This window comes from Chelmon rostratus, chromosome 7, assembly GCF_017976325.1.
Source record: "Chelmon rostratus isolate fCheRos1 chromosome 7, fCheRos1.pri, whole genome shotgun sequence".
Lineage (NCBI taxonomy): Eukaryota > Metazoa > Chordata > Actinopteri > Chaetodontiformes > Chaetodontidae > Chelmon > Chelmon rostratus.
The window spans coordinates 22,538,585-22,554,868 of NC_055664.1; the positions used below are offsets into that span (position 1 = coordinate 22,538,585).

Genomic DNA, 16,284 nt, shown 5'->3' on the forward strand with positions numbered 1-16,284 from the left:
TTCTTTTGCAGCTTGTGTGTTCTGTACAATATGCAACAACATGGAAAACCAAACGGTTGCAATCATCTTCCTCACATTTATTTCCTGAACCTGTCCTTAAAGGATAGAGTGTTTGACCCATTCTATTTATCTAATGCAAACGTGCACATGTGGGGTGAAGGGCCTGTGGTGTCACACTATTACACTGATCAACAGGTGGCAGTAAAAGCCAAGATATGCAGGTTTTAAAAAAATGCATTCATCACATTTGTTAGATCACTTTTGCTTGTTTACAAGAAAACACCACAGGGCACCTTTAAGTTATGGGCTGAGGAGTGAAAGTTAAGTGAAGGTTATGTACGAGTAACATAAATATTCATAGACTATTGTGTCTTGGTCAATTACTGTAGGATAATAATGTATAGAGATGTTAGCACACTAGAAGCTCGGATATAGAGCAGAATAGCAGTGAGTGTGGAGAGGCTGTGTCTCGGAGGAAATCACATTTTGCCTCTGTATTCCCTCTGGTTTTCATTAAAGCGGCACACAGAGGTGCTGCACTGAAAATTCAGTGCACATCAATTTCTATTCATTTTTGTGTTGAAGAAATGCTCTTTGGAGGCTTAAAGCAGTTCACAGAGGGGGTGGGGCAAGAGGTGAACATGGATCTTACAACAGTTGCCCTGCAGTAAGCAGCCAGCTGCTGTCTATTTAGTGAAGGCGCGCTTAATTTTTGGTTGAGACTGTCAGAGGTCACTTTTGAATAAAGTAAAAATGACTTACTTTTCATTAAGTCTAAGAGGGTGAGGGTCTGCATGTGATCACCTTTCCTCCTCTTTCTATTTTGGTTTTTAGTATGTTATTGTGATTTTTAAGACTCCCCAGCCACATTACCTCATTCCACAGTGTTTTTAGACCAACGCTCCTCCCACCAGTAAAAGCGGTGCTTCCTGTTGTTGCATTGTTTTGTACTGTCTGATATTTCCATGAATTTATCCCCCTCCTGTTGGACGGACTGAAACATCACCCAGCTCTCCACAGCACTCTGCCTTTTGTCCAGTTGCTCTTGAAAGCGCTGCACTAACCCAGAAGCTGTCATTTGCTCAGCAGCATGGCGATCCCTCTGCCAGCAGTGGCTTTTCATTAATGACAGTGTTGTTAATGTTTGGTAATCTTCAATCGATGCAAGCATGAATAAAAGCAGTAAATTATATTTGCTGCCTCCTGGAGTTTCAAGGTTGACAGATGACTACATCGTGCTATTGTCTGCAGCTTCCCGTCTTTTCTCTGGAGGTTTATAAAAGTGACACTGACCTTGATCATTGATCTGCATCACAGTCCTTTCTGCAGTATATATAAAGGTGTAAGACAGATACTTGATTTAGGAAAATGTGCTACAGCTTCAACAATGTTTAAATAAAAGGACTTACATGATTTTGAGTGACAGTAAGCTAAACTGCAACAAGTACAATAGAGGAAATACAAAATTGCTGAAAGTCTTTTGAAACAAAGAAAGAAACATTTTCAATTTGGCATCACAAACACAATAATGCATCTCTTTCAGCACCTACAACTTCAACAACTACATTTATACAACAATAATAATGATACCTGTTTAGAATATTCTGACTTGGGGTCATAGATGCACTCAGAAAGATAAAATCATCATGATTCCTAATAACTACAATCAAATTAGTCTTGCATAAAATGTCATGAAAGAATTCTGTGTAACTGATTAATTCATGTAAATGACTTGGCTGTTAAAGGGCTTTAAAGCATCTAAATGCAAAAGAGTGTCAATGGCATATTAAAGAGAGGAAAAAGAGACGTCGGCTTGATGAAAGAAAACACATGAAAGAAGCTTGACATCTATTTCATGGACGTTTCCAAATGAATTTTTAATCTAAGAAATAAAAAGCTGCCCAGATCTTGATCAACAAGATGTAGAAATGGTCCCAAATCCCCGACTTTCAGCAGATGAAAAGGCTGAGACGTGTTGCTGGGTCTCCCTGAGATAATGATGAACTTCTGTAAGCTTTCAAATGGGTTTACCTTCCATAACGTGGATGGCGGTACCTCCCCTCTTTCCCATTTTAGTTGGCAGTTTGAGTCATTGTGAATTGTTGAACATTATTTGATCTTACTGTCATCTAAATATTAATATAGTATTAAATTATGTCTTTGCAAATCAAATCAAGACCACCACCACACTCTCAGGAAGAAGCAGAGTGTTAGCTGCCTTCTATAAAGTGAAAGCTTCGACCTTTGAAATCCTGATAAACCTTGATAAAGCTGATCTGTACACGAGCAGCATCACTGGACACTCTGACAGGGCTGATATGAACTGCTCAAGGAAATCAACAGCTCATCAAACGGATGGAAACCAGAAGGCTTTGCTTGGCTTACTGTCTGTGGGTATACTTACTGAGATTTGAGGCAAGCTTTCAGCCAGTGACCCTCTTCAAGGATTCTTAGAAACGACTTTCCTTTCATAAGAAAGGACAAGATGTTCCTCCTGACATTGTACTGTACACCGAGTTTTAGCTCCAGCTCCTCCAACATGCTTTTATCTGATTCGGGTTTCAACTATGATTAAAATGATTAAAACTATATTTTCATGCAATGTGGGTTAAGTAAGGCTAAGTTGTATTTCTGCACTCCTTATACACAAAAGATTTATACTGTATTTTTCAAGCTACAGCAAATATTCGTATTCGTATACGCTCTCAACACAGAATGGACATTGACCAAATGTACTTGAAATGTCAATAGCTTAAATAAACAAAATGATGATATGTTTCTTTTGGCTATTACCCGCTGTATTATGGCAGGTTTTCTTTAGGTTTTCAGATTTTCCTCAACCTGTCAGATTGTTTCTGCCCCTGCAGAACATTTCCATCTGTATAAAAACACATGTCTCCAGCCTCAGGGTTGGTAAGAGTCCTTGAAACACAAACATTATGAAGGATGGAGCCTGACTAGTATCTGAATTCATGATTAAACAGAGCGATGGAGCAGAAACTGGCAGCAATGTGGAGGTGGAGGACTGCAGAGATCATGGTGTTCATCAACCTCTAAACTCCACCTCGAGGGGGCTTGCGTCTTCCCCATCTCACCCCGTTCACCGGCCAACAGCTCAACAGTGTGTGTATTCAGTGTGCTTCCCAGGTGAGAAGGGGTGTAATTGTAATGTGGGGCAGCCAGCAGCAGAAAAAGAGCATGTGTGCTTTGAATGATGATGATGATGATGATGTGAGGGAGATGTGATGAGCACTTTGTGCTCCCTGAATGGCCGTGATGAGCCACAATTAAGTCACTGCCATTAACCGTCTCCGGGACAAAAAGGGCGGATGAAATGAGAGCTGACACCCACGTGCGAGGCAGTCAGAGGACAAGATAAACTAGCTACGACAGGCTAATGCGAGCTAATTAATGCCCCGCCGAGCAAAGCTTAATGCTGAAGAGCTCAAAGCTGTCCTCTGCTTATTTCACTTGAGCTGTGTATACAGTTGTTGCATTATTGTAACCTTCCATTTCATCCATATGTCTTTGCAAATGGCAGTTCAGGACAAACAGGAAACACTGAAGGACTCTGGAGCTCCTTATAGCCTTTATGATTGGTGCTAAAGAGGGGAAGTGCTTCCTGCATGGCGTTAAACAACGCATTAGGCTTGTTAGGCATTTTTCAAAAACAAGGCTCATAGCTGACCTGACTAAAGCAGGTCTGCTTGCCATCATGCAGGTTAGATTGTAAATTCCCATCTTTTAGGTTGTTGTCAGCCTCAAAAATAACCTGATTGGATGATTTTATTCTCAGCTGTCTCCTCACAGGAATTTAATTAAGAGGTTATAAGCCGTTTAGCCTGAACGCGACTGAAGCCTACAATGTAGATGTGTGATTAATGACAGTTTTTCGTTTTTCAGCTAAAGGCATCGACATGAACCGTTTCATAAACGCCCCTGTAAAACTCCTCTTTAAAGGGAGCAGGAGGGGTGGACATACACTTCACATTGTTTACTATGGATGTCACGTGAGGCCGACAACCAATGACAATCGTGTTCTGCAACAGCACGGCGTGTCATTATTTTTCTCTCCACACCGGCGACCAATCAGAGGAGACAAGTCATTCACAGTAAGACAGGACACAAAGTCATGTGTTCTTCAAAATAAGAGCGTGAAATTGTGTTTATTTTGGCAAGATAATGACAGGAAGTCAGCAGTTGCATAGAATCAGCACTGCATACAAATACATGCACCTGGAGTAAATGCTGGATAGGGGCAAAGTAAATTTATTATATATGTAATGAAAGTGTGTCTTTTTAACAGACGAGCCACCTCATCCATCCTTTTCCTTGTGATTTATTTTGTATTACATTGCATTTGCATTAATGCATTTGGTGACCTTCAGCATATGTCTTCCTATCGTTAGGAAGGATGAGACAATCTTGTTATCATTACACTGAATTAACTTAACCAGTTAACAGTTGTTCTGCATTTGTCTCATATTCTTTTATTCATTATCAAAAGGCCATTCCCCTATTTTGGGCAATGCTAATGTTTTTTTTTTCATCACTATCCATGAATTAGTGTTGTGAGTGGAAAAACTCACATTTATTTTACACACGAGAGTAAACTCTCATGTTATGACAAAGGTGAAAGTTTGCTTTAAAAAAATATGGTTAACACCATATTTTACGCTTTCACCGCTCGGGCTTTAATTTTGAAATACCTCACCGGAAGTCTCGCTGTACATTCTAACTACCTTGACAGGTGTGGGTCTCAAAATGCAATTGATTTGATACCGTCCCGTGGACAGGACGCGGCTTGCGGTCGCACGCACGGCAGGTGTTTCCCTAGGCTCACGAATCCGTCCTCGCGATGTCGTTGATACCGTGCCCGGTGCCGCTGCGTCGAGCGCGTGCCTCTGATCGGTATGGCAGGTCGATCATGTAGATCAATCGCATGTGCAGAGAGGGGAAGTTTACCTCCAGCAACCTGAGGAGAGAGGCGGATAATTGCACGGCGGCTCACACTCTGTAGCCGACGGTAAGTGGCTTTGCGCGGGCGGTTGATCACAAGGGGACGTGCAGTTAACATGATCACGGCAGTGTGCACATTTTATTCGGCTTAAACGTGTTAAATCTGACCTTGGACATATTTTTATCTAGATTTGATATCATCCTTTAAAGAAACTTTGATGGGACATAGAGTAGTAGCCCATATGCAGGAGAAGTCTGTACCCTAATATTCATTTTTATATTTAAATAAATGTGGCTGCGCTTTGGGAAACGTAAAGCACACCCAATGTACAAAAAATAAACTATTCTGAATTGCATTTTGATTGTTCTCCATATCTGTAACATGTGAATACATTATTTAAATCTATTTAAGAAACATGTTACAGTATATACTGCAGGTCTTAAACGCTGCAGTGTGACAGCAATGCATGCATGAAGCACTGAGGGGAGCCTAAGTTCACCACATGTTGATGCTGACTCATTAACTGCTGGTTTACTTGATGGGCAAACCTGTTCTCTGTGGTTCCTTTTGTGTTCATCCAGCAGTTAGTGGCAGCCCAGCGTGTACATAATAACACCACGAATGTCATCGAAGCCCTGCTGAGGTCGAGCCTCGGTTATCAACAGGGTCCACATAAAAGTCATAAAGTCAGAGATGTTCAGCATTTTATCTTTCATGACATTTAAAATCAAGCATTTTTACAGAACTTATTTAGAGATGTACCAGCTAAATTCAAACACAAAGGTTGTAATTTCTGGATGATTTTGTCTTTATCCAGAGGATGTCCTATACCTTGGACAGATCTGCGAGCCAGACGTCGCCTCTGTCCTCTGATTTAATTTTAGTTCCCATTGTCAGTCAGAGGCAGTGCTCCCAGCCTCCCCAGCTGCCTGTTACATAATGTCAGCCGGGGACTGTTTAGTGAGCAGAGGGGGGAAACTCAGGCGAAATTGAGCACAGAGAATACTGAAGGAGGCCAAATTACAATGTTACATAAGGGATGTTTTCCTTCCACTTGGCTGGGATGATGCAGATGATGGTGGTCCAGAAATAGGTCTGAGTGAAGGAAGACGGGATGCTGCACACACTATATTTACCAGCGGAGGAGTACACAGACTGGTAATGCACAGCGAGGGTACGGCTGTGACAATCAGTTTATAGAGGCCAATACTTGCATTTGATGTAGCACAGGTTGGCGTTTATTACTAATATCCTGTGGTAAATGTTCCCACTAATGTTCATTGTGCACAGTGGTGCACACAATAGGCACCAGACATTATTACAGTCAAGGACATATCAGCCTAATGTCTTTTTAGAGAGGTGGAGGGGAAACGTCTGATAGCTTTCCCTCTGGTTCACCTCATCAGCAGAGTGCACTCTGTGGTACACGTGCTTCATTAGGTTGCATTGCTCTCTTTTAGATTTGTTATTGTGAATTTCATTACAGGCAGACGTACTTAGAGGTGGATATGGATGTGGACTGTCTCTAAAAAATGCAGGTGTTGAAGTGGAGGGACAGTCTAACTTGTTAATTTCCTAATTCAGTGCGATCTAATCGAACACTAAAACCATCATGAGCAGATTTTCACGCGGTGGATGAAGTGGATTGTAATTAAATGTAATGCAGTGCAGCTGGAGACGAACCTTTCTCGAGTATCTGCGGGTATATTTGACTAAGTTGTGTTATATTTCCAGCAGCTGTATGAAGGCAGTGATACGTGACGCATGCTGGTGCGAGTCGGCCCTGACAGCTTTCATCCGTCACATACGATTCAGAAGAGCAAATGATCCATAAATCACACGGCAGGAAAATCCTTGTCACATTGTTCAAGATGGGTTGAAAAGTTGAAGTGTGTTGCAGCTCTCGCAGCCTCCCTGTCAGTGACCTCAGTGCAGATTGTATTGTGCACTGATTTAATGGTGATTTGTTGCTTGATATCAGTGTTTGCACAAATCAGATCTTGAATCCAGATGAAGAAGAGAGACGGCTTACTTCCCTGCTGACCTTATGTGATCGTTTAAAACCATCCTTTCTGATTTTATCTCCTTTAAAATGGGACTTTCCTCATTAATTACAGACTTAATGAACTTGGAGAAGAAGTTGTAGATACATATATTCATATTCTGACGGCCCACATTTTGTTTTGATAAACTGAATCACTCTTTGTGAAGAGGAGTCGAATCACTGTTTCATTTAAGGTTTGAGAAACCAAATCTGATAAACCAGTTGTTTTTTTTTAACAGTACTTTTGCTAAATGCCTGTTCTGATCTGACTAAACCAGCTAATGTTGTGCTGCAAGAAAGCTTGTGATGGATTTCCGCATCATAAGCTGCAAAAATGTGCTTGCAAAATCTCCCAGTGTTCAACACGTGATGAGAATTGTGCATATGTGTGGCCTTGCATTGCATTGAATTAATTAAACCTCATGCTCACATGTCGTGAAAGGTAACCACAGAGAACTCTGCATACTGAGATATCGTTTCGACTAAAACAACAATGTCATCCTGCATGATAACGCTGAAAAACTCTTTGTTCCCAGAGTGCTTGAGGGAGCCGCAGCAGCACTGCAGGAGCTGTGGGCCGCATCCTAATAAACAGAGCTGACTGCAGTGGGAGCTGTGAAAACCAGACAGAACACAAACATCACAATTACATAATCCCAAAATTTGCAGTCAGCTCTGAAATTCTATAACGCACCTCTGAAAGTGAACAGTGAAATCCTCACTGATGGGATAAGATAGTAGGAATGTTTATCAGCAGATGCCGTGGATGGCTTTCAAATGATATTTCCTCACTTATCTGTATCACAGTCTTTTCTAACAAATTATCAGAATGTGATTTCTTCGTAATTCTCATTAAAAAACTGAAGGAAAGGAGTCACAAGTATGTATCAGAGGAAAACAGACATTTGACGGTTACAGTAACAACCTCAACTAAAGCTGTAACACAGCCAAGTGATATTCAGTCACGCGCCGCTGTCAGATGATGGAAAATAATAGGATCAGACTGAAAATCCTGTGTGCACATATTAGCCTTAAATTTCCAGGGAAATAAAAAGTCCTCCTCAGAATTCAATGAGGGTCATGTGAGGAGAAAGAGATTCCTTGAACATGAGCTCGTGCTGAAATCTTGACACTGAATCAAATATTATAATACAGTGTGCAAAAGCCAGCAGCAGCCTGGTGTCTGCTTCCAGAGAGCATAAATGGCTTTTTTGAAAGGAGCCTTCACTCAAACATGATTGATGTTGTTCATTTTGCATCTTGCTGCAACAATAATGATTTATGTGCTGACCTTTAGCCCCTGCGTACTGAAAAAAACCCAATTTGACACAGCTTCTGTGGAAAGGGACCTGCTGAGTGCTCTCTCTCTGCTTCCCCACCGTTACCTCCTCGGTTAATTTTTGTTCCCGGCTCCGTTTTTTTTCTCAGTTACAGACGATTAATGACAAATTAAACCTGATGACTTTTAAGTGCCTAACATCTCACAACTCTGTCCTTGTGGAAGACTGCAGGTTGGATGTGAGGAGGCCGGCTGATCATGAGCACAGCTGGTTCTTCAAGTACAAAGCGGAGGGTTTGGTGTTAAATTACCGCTGCTGCCTGACAGATGTTTGAGTGTGTCTGCTGATTAAGGCTTCCAGCTGACCTTGTTGGACCTTAACAAGCATCTAGAGAGGAACACCACTGCGCTGTTCCCCTCAGGGGGTCCACGTTGCTATTTTTTATTCTCCTACTCAAACGATTTGATCAATTTATGAAGTGGAAATGAAATGGGGGATGTGTTTGTCCCTGCAGACATGATACTGTGAGGCCGCTGCATGAGGCAGCCTGGACGAACATGATGGAGGAGGCTGCCAGTCAGCTCGAGAGAGACCATGTGCACAGCGTCTATGACAAGATTGCCCCATATTTCAACGACAGCCGCTATAAAGCCTGGCCGAAGGTACGACAGTTCCTGCTGGACCTGCAGCCGGGGAGCATCATCGCTGACATTGGTGGGTGTCACCTCCGCAGTGATGTAACATCAGCAATCCCATGACTTTTGATCATTAATACATTTTTGTTTAATTTTCATTTTAATGCAATAAGTCCCTTTAAATGGTTTTTCAATCTAATCCGACCACTTATCACTCCTAATTGGTCACTAGTGTTGGATCTGACTGTCTTGACCTTGGCAGGTTGTGGCAATGGCAAGTATCTCCACATCAACAAGGAGGTGTTCAAGCTGGGGTGTGATGTTTGTCGCCCCCTGGTGGACTTTGCCTGGAGCCAGGGGCACGAGGTCCAGATGTGCGATGGCTTGCAGTTGCCTTACAGAGACGGCTGCTTCGACGCTGTGCTCTCCATTGCAGGTAACAGACAGACACACACACAGATAAAGGGGTGGTTTGGATATTACCGATTCCTCCCACTCAGTAACAAATCGCTCCCTTCATATGCATGAAGCTCAACCGCTGCGGCTGCCATTTGCCTCAAATTAAATTAACTCATAACAATGACAAACATCAGTTTGCCACAGGCTTGTGTTGTCTAGCCAACAGTGTGAAATAATTCATGTGTGTCCTCCAACAAAAGAGTGTAATTAGGACCAAAGACGACAGCAGCCACCCACACTATTAATTAATGTTGTGTGCCATATGCAGGGCACAGTACATAATGTCTTTTGTTCACTGCAAGTGCTGAATGTGACACATCACAATGAAATAAATGCCTACTCATCATCCTACTTAGTTCTGACAAATTATTGTTTTTGTCACAGTCATCCATCATTTGTCCACCAAAGAGCGTCGTATTCGAGCAATAAAGGAGATGGCTCGCACTCTGCGAGTGGGTGGGCGCATCATGATCTACGTGTGGGCCATGGAGCAGAAACGGCGTAAATTTGAGAAACAGGACATCTTCGTTCCCTGGAACCCCAACCTTCACTCGCCCTCCGGCTTCAAACCCAGACAGAGGGTCACAGCTCAGAGCGTCAGCGAAGCCATAGACAACAGTGACAAGCACAGGAAGGTTCGAAGCACATCGTCCGTGGCAGACGAAGAGGATCTGACCTGCACCACGCCACAGCAGAGGACACAGAGACTCTGGTTCTTCTCCAGGTCTCTGGATTCAGTGTTCGACTTTGGAAGCCTAGCCATCTCCCGGTCGTCCTCCAGAGACCTGAGCACTTTATCTTCACCCACAGGAGAAAACGAGGGGAACAAGGCCAGCCAGCGGGGGAGAGGACGGGGCCTCATCAAGCAGGTCTCGAGCTTCTTTTCCCCGCCGTCTGCGATCGGCTCAGAGGAGGACGTCTTTGACTCGGTCACAGACCTGCACAAGGGACGAAATGATCCTGGAGGCAACAACAACACCACCACCACCACCACAAACAACAACAACAAGGACACAGAAAACCAGAGCGTCTCAGTATCGTTAGCCCAGGAGTGTGGCTCTTTGGCCCTGCCAGATCTGGTCCCTTTCCAGAAGGAGCACCTGAAGCAGTCTGGAGAAGAGAGCGGAGGAGGGCCGCGGGGAAAAGAGCAGCAGGAAAGCACAAGGAGTCCTCAGGGGAGCGAGGGCCAGGTGGAGGGCTCCTGCCTGAGGTACTATCACGTCTTCAGGGAGGGAGAGCTGGCAGAGCTGATAGAGAATCACGTTGAAGAGCTTCATGTCAAACACACCTACTTCGATCATGCCAACTGGTGTGTGGTGGCAGAGAAAGTTCAGCTGTGGAAAATATGATTTTTAACCTGTTTGTTGTTTATTTTGCATCAACTCTGCCTCAAGTTTTAGCACTGAATCACACATTTGATGGTTATTACACTCTTGTAAGTGAAAAGTGTAGAAATATACAGATTTAGCCATTGTTGAAGATGCACTGAAGCACTCAACCGCTGCAGCTGTGTGACAGACCTGCCCACATCTAGCATTACATATAATTTTAGACGGTATCACTGTATTGGTTTGCAGCAGCAGGGGAGGATGCACAGAGGATGGCGGTGTTCAACAGTGGCTATCACTGTGGACTACACCATGTTTTTAAAGTATTTATTCTATTTCAGTACACGAAACCAACGAGTCGTATCCAGATATCCAGTGTATGTTCTCTTTTAGTGTCAGTTTGTTTTTATTATCAAACCACAGCAAGCTGCAGTGCTGCTAATGATTTGAACTCTTTTAAAAGAGCATTTCTGCAAAGGCCACGTGAAGAAATGCACTGTTTTTCTCTTTGGACTTTTAATATTAACCAAAGAGGAATTTACGAGACTACAGTATACTCTTCCATCTGCTCTTAAATGTTTTAATGCGTCGACCACAGTGGAAAATTCTTTATTCTTTGTGTCTTGCTTGTTTTACAATTGCACGCTCTACGGCTCTGAATAGGAGGAGCTAAACTTGCGAGTATCTGTTGTGGACTTCTTTCTGGAAACCGCTCGCGTCGCTGTCGTTGAAGAGCTCTGAGTTGTGCAGAATTATCTTCCAAAGCATTTGTGCGTCCGCTTTGTTGCGTTTCAAAGAACATGTTGCCAGTGTGCGTGTGCGCGCTTGATGTTTTGTAGTAGTTGTTTACTGTCTCATGTTGAAGTAACAAGCTGAACTACGCCGCTGGTACGTCTCAGCAAGTCAGCTGCCACATAAACTGTGAACGAACATTGCACTGTAACATAAGTATGTCGCTGCTTGATGTCAGTGAATGACATAATAGGTGAAACTTGAAACATGCTGGTTATCTGTACCCATTGTGCCAAGGACGGTACACATCCTTATCAGTACAGTACTTGTGTGGACCAACTGTGTTTGTTCTGAAGTGACACTGGTACCTTAATGTCTTATGTGACCTGATGTAAATATGTTTGAATTTGTTTTTCCTTATTAAATATTTTTGTTCATGATGTGTTGTTGTGTTGCATTCACTGTCTTGAATGATACCTGGGATTATTCGGTAGCTCTTAAATCAGTGACAACCACAAATTGCATAGTCAATAACAGCATATTTAATTGTTAGTTTCTTCTACAGTAGTACTGATACAGTATCTTGATGAGGTAAACAGCGAATTGATTTACTTCTTAAAATCACCCTTTAGCCGAAATGCCACACACTGTATGAGAGGGTCACCTGCATGACCATGAGCACCAACTTTCCACATTAAAATGTCCTGAGTAGAGCTCCTTTTTTAATATTTGGATGATTAATATACCAAAACAAGGTTCAAAGCTCACAAACAAGAGTTCTTGTTACGTAATCTGTCCAGCAGATTAAAATATTCTACAATACTCTGAGCAGATAGTGGAATCTGTTAAGAATCAATGTTCCCCAACATGTCTTTTGTTATTCTTGTAAAGCTGTTGCATGTACAGCATCATGTGAATCAAGCATTGGTTTATAGAGCATTACCAGATTTTTATTCCCAAATATTAATACTGGCCCCTAAAGATGAAGTATCAGTTAGGATGTGAAGGTCCTCTTGATTCAGGGCAAAGGTTTTACACTCCACACTCCCTCCAAACCTGAAATATGAAGGACATGAATTCAATATCCATTCATGTTCTCTGTTTAAGTGATGCATCTGGATCGAAAAGGCTCATCCAACAACATGTGTTCTGTACCTGCGTGGCTGCTCTGTGGACGATGGAGTGTCTGAGGGCCAGTTTGTCGATGTCTCTCGAGTATCCTCCTCCAATAACAGCAGCGACAGGAACACCTCTGCTCACCACTGTCTTCATCACGTACAGATCTCTCTGGTACAGCCCTGGGAGACGCTCACTGTCATTCATAAACTAGAGGTGGAGGTGCTTGGCTGTCAGAGTTATCACTCACCTTGGTCGGTCAGACGGAGCCGCCCGAGTTCATCGTCCCAGTGAGGGTCGACACCTGCGTCATACAGAACCAGGTCCGGGCGAAAAGTCTCCAGCAGCCAGGGAAGGTGGGCCTCCACTGTGGATCATCAGACGTGTTACTCACTTCAGCAGTTTTACGTTGTGATTCATTTAGCTTTAGCCTCTTCTAAAATCAGAGACCTAGTGACTTGACTGTGTTAACATGCCTGTGGAGAGATACTCTTTGTCTTCCAGCCCGTCCTCCACGCTGACATCCAGGTCACTCTGTTGTTTCCGGAGGGGGAAGTTTTTCCCACAATGTACAGAGAAAGTAAACACACGCGGCTCTTCTTTAAAAATGAAAGCCGTGCCGTCACCCTGTTGGATGCAAAGTTTTACTAATGACATCCAAACGCTGTACTTATGACATACTGGCATAACCACACGACATCAAAAGCAGTTAACGCCACCTGATGCACATCTAGATCCACGATCAGAACCTTCCTTTTGGGCGAGGAGATCAGGTGTTTGGCTGCAACTGCCAAGTCATTGAGGAGACAAAACCCTGAGCCATAGCTTGGGAAAGCGTGGTGGGTTCCTCCCGCCGTACTGCAGGCCATACCCCTCTGCAGAGCGACCTCAGCAGCTAGGACAGTCCCACCTGCCAACCAAAGAGAAGGTTAGCAGGCCCCTGTGGCGTGATCTTTCCAGGCCATTCGGCCGTTAAATCACCATGAGGCTCCAGACGTCCCTCTAACCTGTTTCGTATCGGCAGCGTCTCACTATGCCTTCGCTCCAGGGGAAACCTGTCCTCCTTTGTTCCTGCTCATTTACTTTCCCCTTTATGAAGTTGTTCAAGTATTCCTCTGTGTGCACGCAGCTGAGTAACTCTGTGGAGGCAATTTCAGGGACCCACACCTACTGCGAAGGAGGGAATTCACGTTAACAGGAAAATGTGTGAAATCCTAATCAGTAATGAGTAATCTATATATATATATATATATATATATATATATATATATATATATATATATATATATATTACTGCTATTACTATTAAATAGCAGTAATCATCTTTAAATGATTTGTCCTAACAACAGTCCATAATTTAATTTTCAGTGATATATAACCAGGGGAAAGCACTATTATCATCAATAAATTGGCAGTTAATTGTCAGTTGTGATGAAAGCATTGTATTTCTTCAGTTGAAAATATGAATGAGTCGCTCACCTGTTCCTCTGTGATCACCTGATCCTTGATCAAAGAGCGGAGAACCCGGGGGAACTTGCCCATCGGGAACCTGTGATTGGGCGGGAGCTCACACACATACTGGCTGTGATGAACTATTGGAAGTCGGCTGGATTCACGTCTCACCTGCGAGGTGAGGGGGTTCACTGTGAGGTCACAGATGATTAATGCACGAGTTTGTCATGTTCAGTAAACAACACTTCTCACCAGTTCAGCATGGAAACACCTGCAGGAGGTGAAAGCTGCAGCGAGCAGCCGTCCGACTCTGCTGCGCGGACTTCTGGACAGGATCTGTTTGATGCATGTCATTTCTCTGACTCAGGTTAATGCTAAATGACTTTCTTAGAGGAGTGTTCAGCTGCTGCATGTTATGAAACGAATCGATCAGCGTGCTGAAGGTCTCCTGTTTGTTGACGGATGTGCGAATGCGTTTGTCCTCCGTCACACTGCCATCTGCCGTCATGGAGTGGAAATGACTCAGTGTGTGATGGTTAAATGGCTCTTTACCGCCACCCACTGATTTGGAGTGAATACTGCACATGTGATGGTGTGATGATGATGGTCGACAAGCTTCATCAGCTGTGTTTTCATCTCCCTATAAATTAATCAGATGTCTCCTTGTACAGTCAGGTTTCATTATAAAGTAAATTACCACCAGCAGGCTAAACAAAACGCATTACTACAATGAAAAACACTAAAATATGTGTTTTTTAATCTTAATGGTGATGGTGGAATGTAACTAAGTACTTTTACTCAAGTACAATTGTTTTATTTTTGGAAGCCAACATTGCACTTTGTACCTGTATCTGACATTTAGTGATTTAGCAGATTCAGATTTAAATAATATATTATATATTTAAAAAATCAACTAATAAATGATTATGTATTATTATGGATGAAGATACACAGCAGTGTATAAACTAGCAGTAGAACCTTTATCAGTTGCAAAATGAAAATGATGAACACAGAAATGCAGAAATAACTATAATCCAGTAATATTTATTATTTTGAAATGGGCCATTCTGCATAATGAGTTTAACTTCAGTATATCTACACAGTAGTACTACTACTTTTACTTAAGTAAAAGATCTGAGTACTTTTCCCACCACAACTTAATATAAGCAACACATTCAATCAATACTGGAATGATAATTATTATAATGATTATAGTTTTCTTCATCATCAATTTGAGTTGAATATTCATTTTTTTGGGACTGTGCCTATGGGAGAGTGAGGTTTGAATTTCGTACACATTTGCAAGTGATGCAATAAGTGATTCATTATAAAACAAATCTATCAGTATGTAAAATAAGTATTGCATTTGACCTATAGTGAATTCATACTACAGTCTATGCTGTATGTATCTGATCTATAGTGTAAACACACTGTAGCATACCTCCAGCTGTTTATTCTGCATTTAATGTCTTATTATTGCCATTACTTTTACCTGCACTATACTGTGTATTTGATTTATAATATTAAAGCAGTTCAAACTGTATATATCTTCAGTGTATTCATATGAACCCTGCACTGTTTAGTCTATATAATGCTGCTATGCATATGTAAATTACTCTGCACTGATTAGATGCTAAACAATAAATTGGAATCTAATTGACGATACTTCGGTATATAGTTCATATTTTTTGAGTGGGCAAAACATAAAATTGTGATCAGTGTTGGAGACTCAAAACCTTTGATGATATTAACAGAAAAAATGGTGGCCAATCTGAGTCCATCCTACCCTGTCATATGCTGTCATATCATGTCATATCTGAAGGCAGTTTTTCTGCATTCAAACTGATTCCTCTCTGAGAGAACAAAAGTCGACGTGTGTGGAGACCTCATGCAAATGAGGCGAATTTATGATTCATGAGGCTCTTTTCATTCTGCACTCTTTCAGGTTTTTTAGCCTCGATTCATCAGATGATCAAAGCTCCTTTTAAACGTTGAGTTTTTGACTTTCAACCTGTGACAAATTGCTCATCCGTTCTGGTGTATTTTCATACAGCTATGAGAGTAGCTGTTTTTCTCTTCGCTCGCCAGATTTCCTCTCTGATGTTTGTCTGTGGCCATTTTTGCCCACTCGTCCTCTGTCCTCCTCTGCAGCCCTCACACTCAGCTCCCCTCCTGTCAAGCCAAAGCGCATTGTGGCCAAGGTGGTTAATCACAGTGGCAGAGGATAATTTATGGTGTCACATTGAAATCGTGTCAGACTCAGAGCCTGAGAGGTTTG

The 16,284-nt window shown here is 42.3% G+C and overlaps 2 protein-coding genes across 2 annotated transcripts; one reads left to right on the plus strand and one right to left on the minus strand.

The window, feature by feature from the left end:
* The first annotated feature begins 4,801 nt into the window (after positions 1–4,801).
* On the plus strand, positions 4,802–11,815 carry trmt9b (tRNA methyltransferase 9B). The gene is made up of 4 exons (XM_041941476.1): positions 4,802–5,026; positions 8,799–8,998; positions 9,182–9,355; positions 9,763–11,815. The coding sequence occupies exons 2-4, from the start codon at positions 8,842–8,844 to the stop codon at positions 10,725–10,727; spliced, it is 1,296 nt and encodes a 431-aa protein (XP_041797410.1). The 5' UTR covers positions 4,802–5,026; positions 8,799–8,841; the 3' UTR covers positions 10,728–11,815.
* Positions 11,816–11,980: 165 nt separating this feature from the next.
* hdac12 (histone deacetylase 12) lies at positions 11,981–14,454 on the minus strand. The gene is made up of 8 exons (XM_041941478.1): positions 14,259–14,454; positions 14,034–14,177; positions 13,562–13,721; positions 13,274–13,464; positions 13,031–13,181; positions 12,805–12,921; positions 12,594–12,736; positions 11,981–12,494 (listed from the first exon to the last, which is right to left on the minus strand). The coding sequence occupies exons 1-8, from the start codon at positions 14,358–14,360 to the stop codon at positions 12,471–12,473; spliced, it is 1,032 nt and encodes a 343-aa protein (XP_041797412.1). The 5' UTR covers positions 14,361–14,454; the 3' UTR covers positions 11,981–12,470.
* Between the last annotated feature and the right edge of the window lie 1,830 nt (positions 14,455–16,284).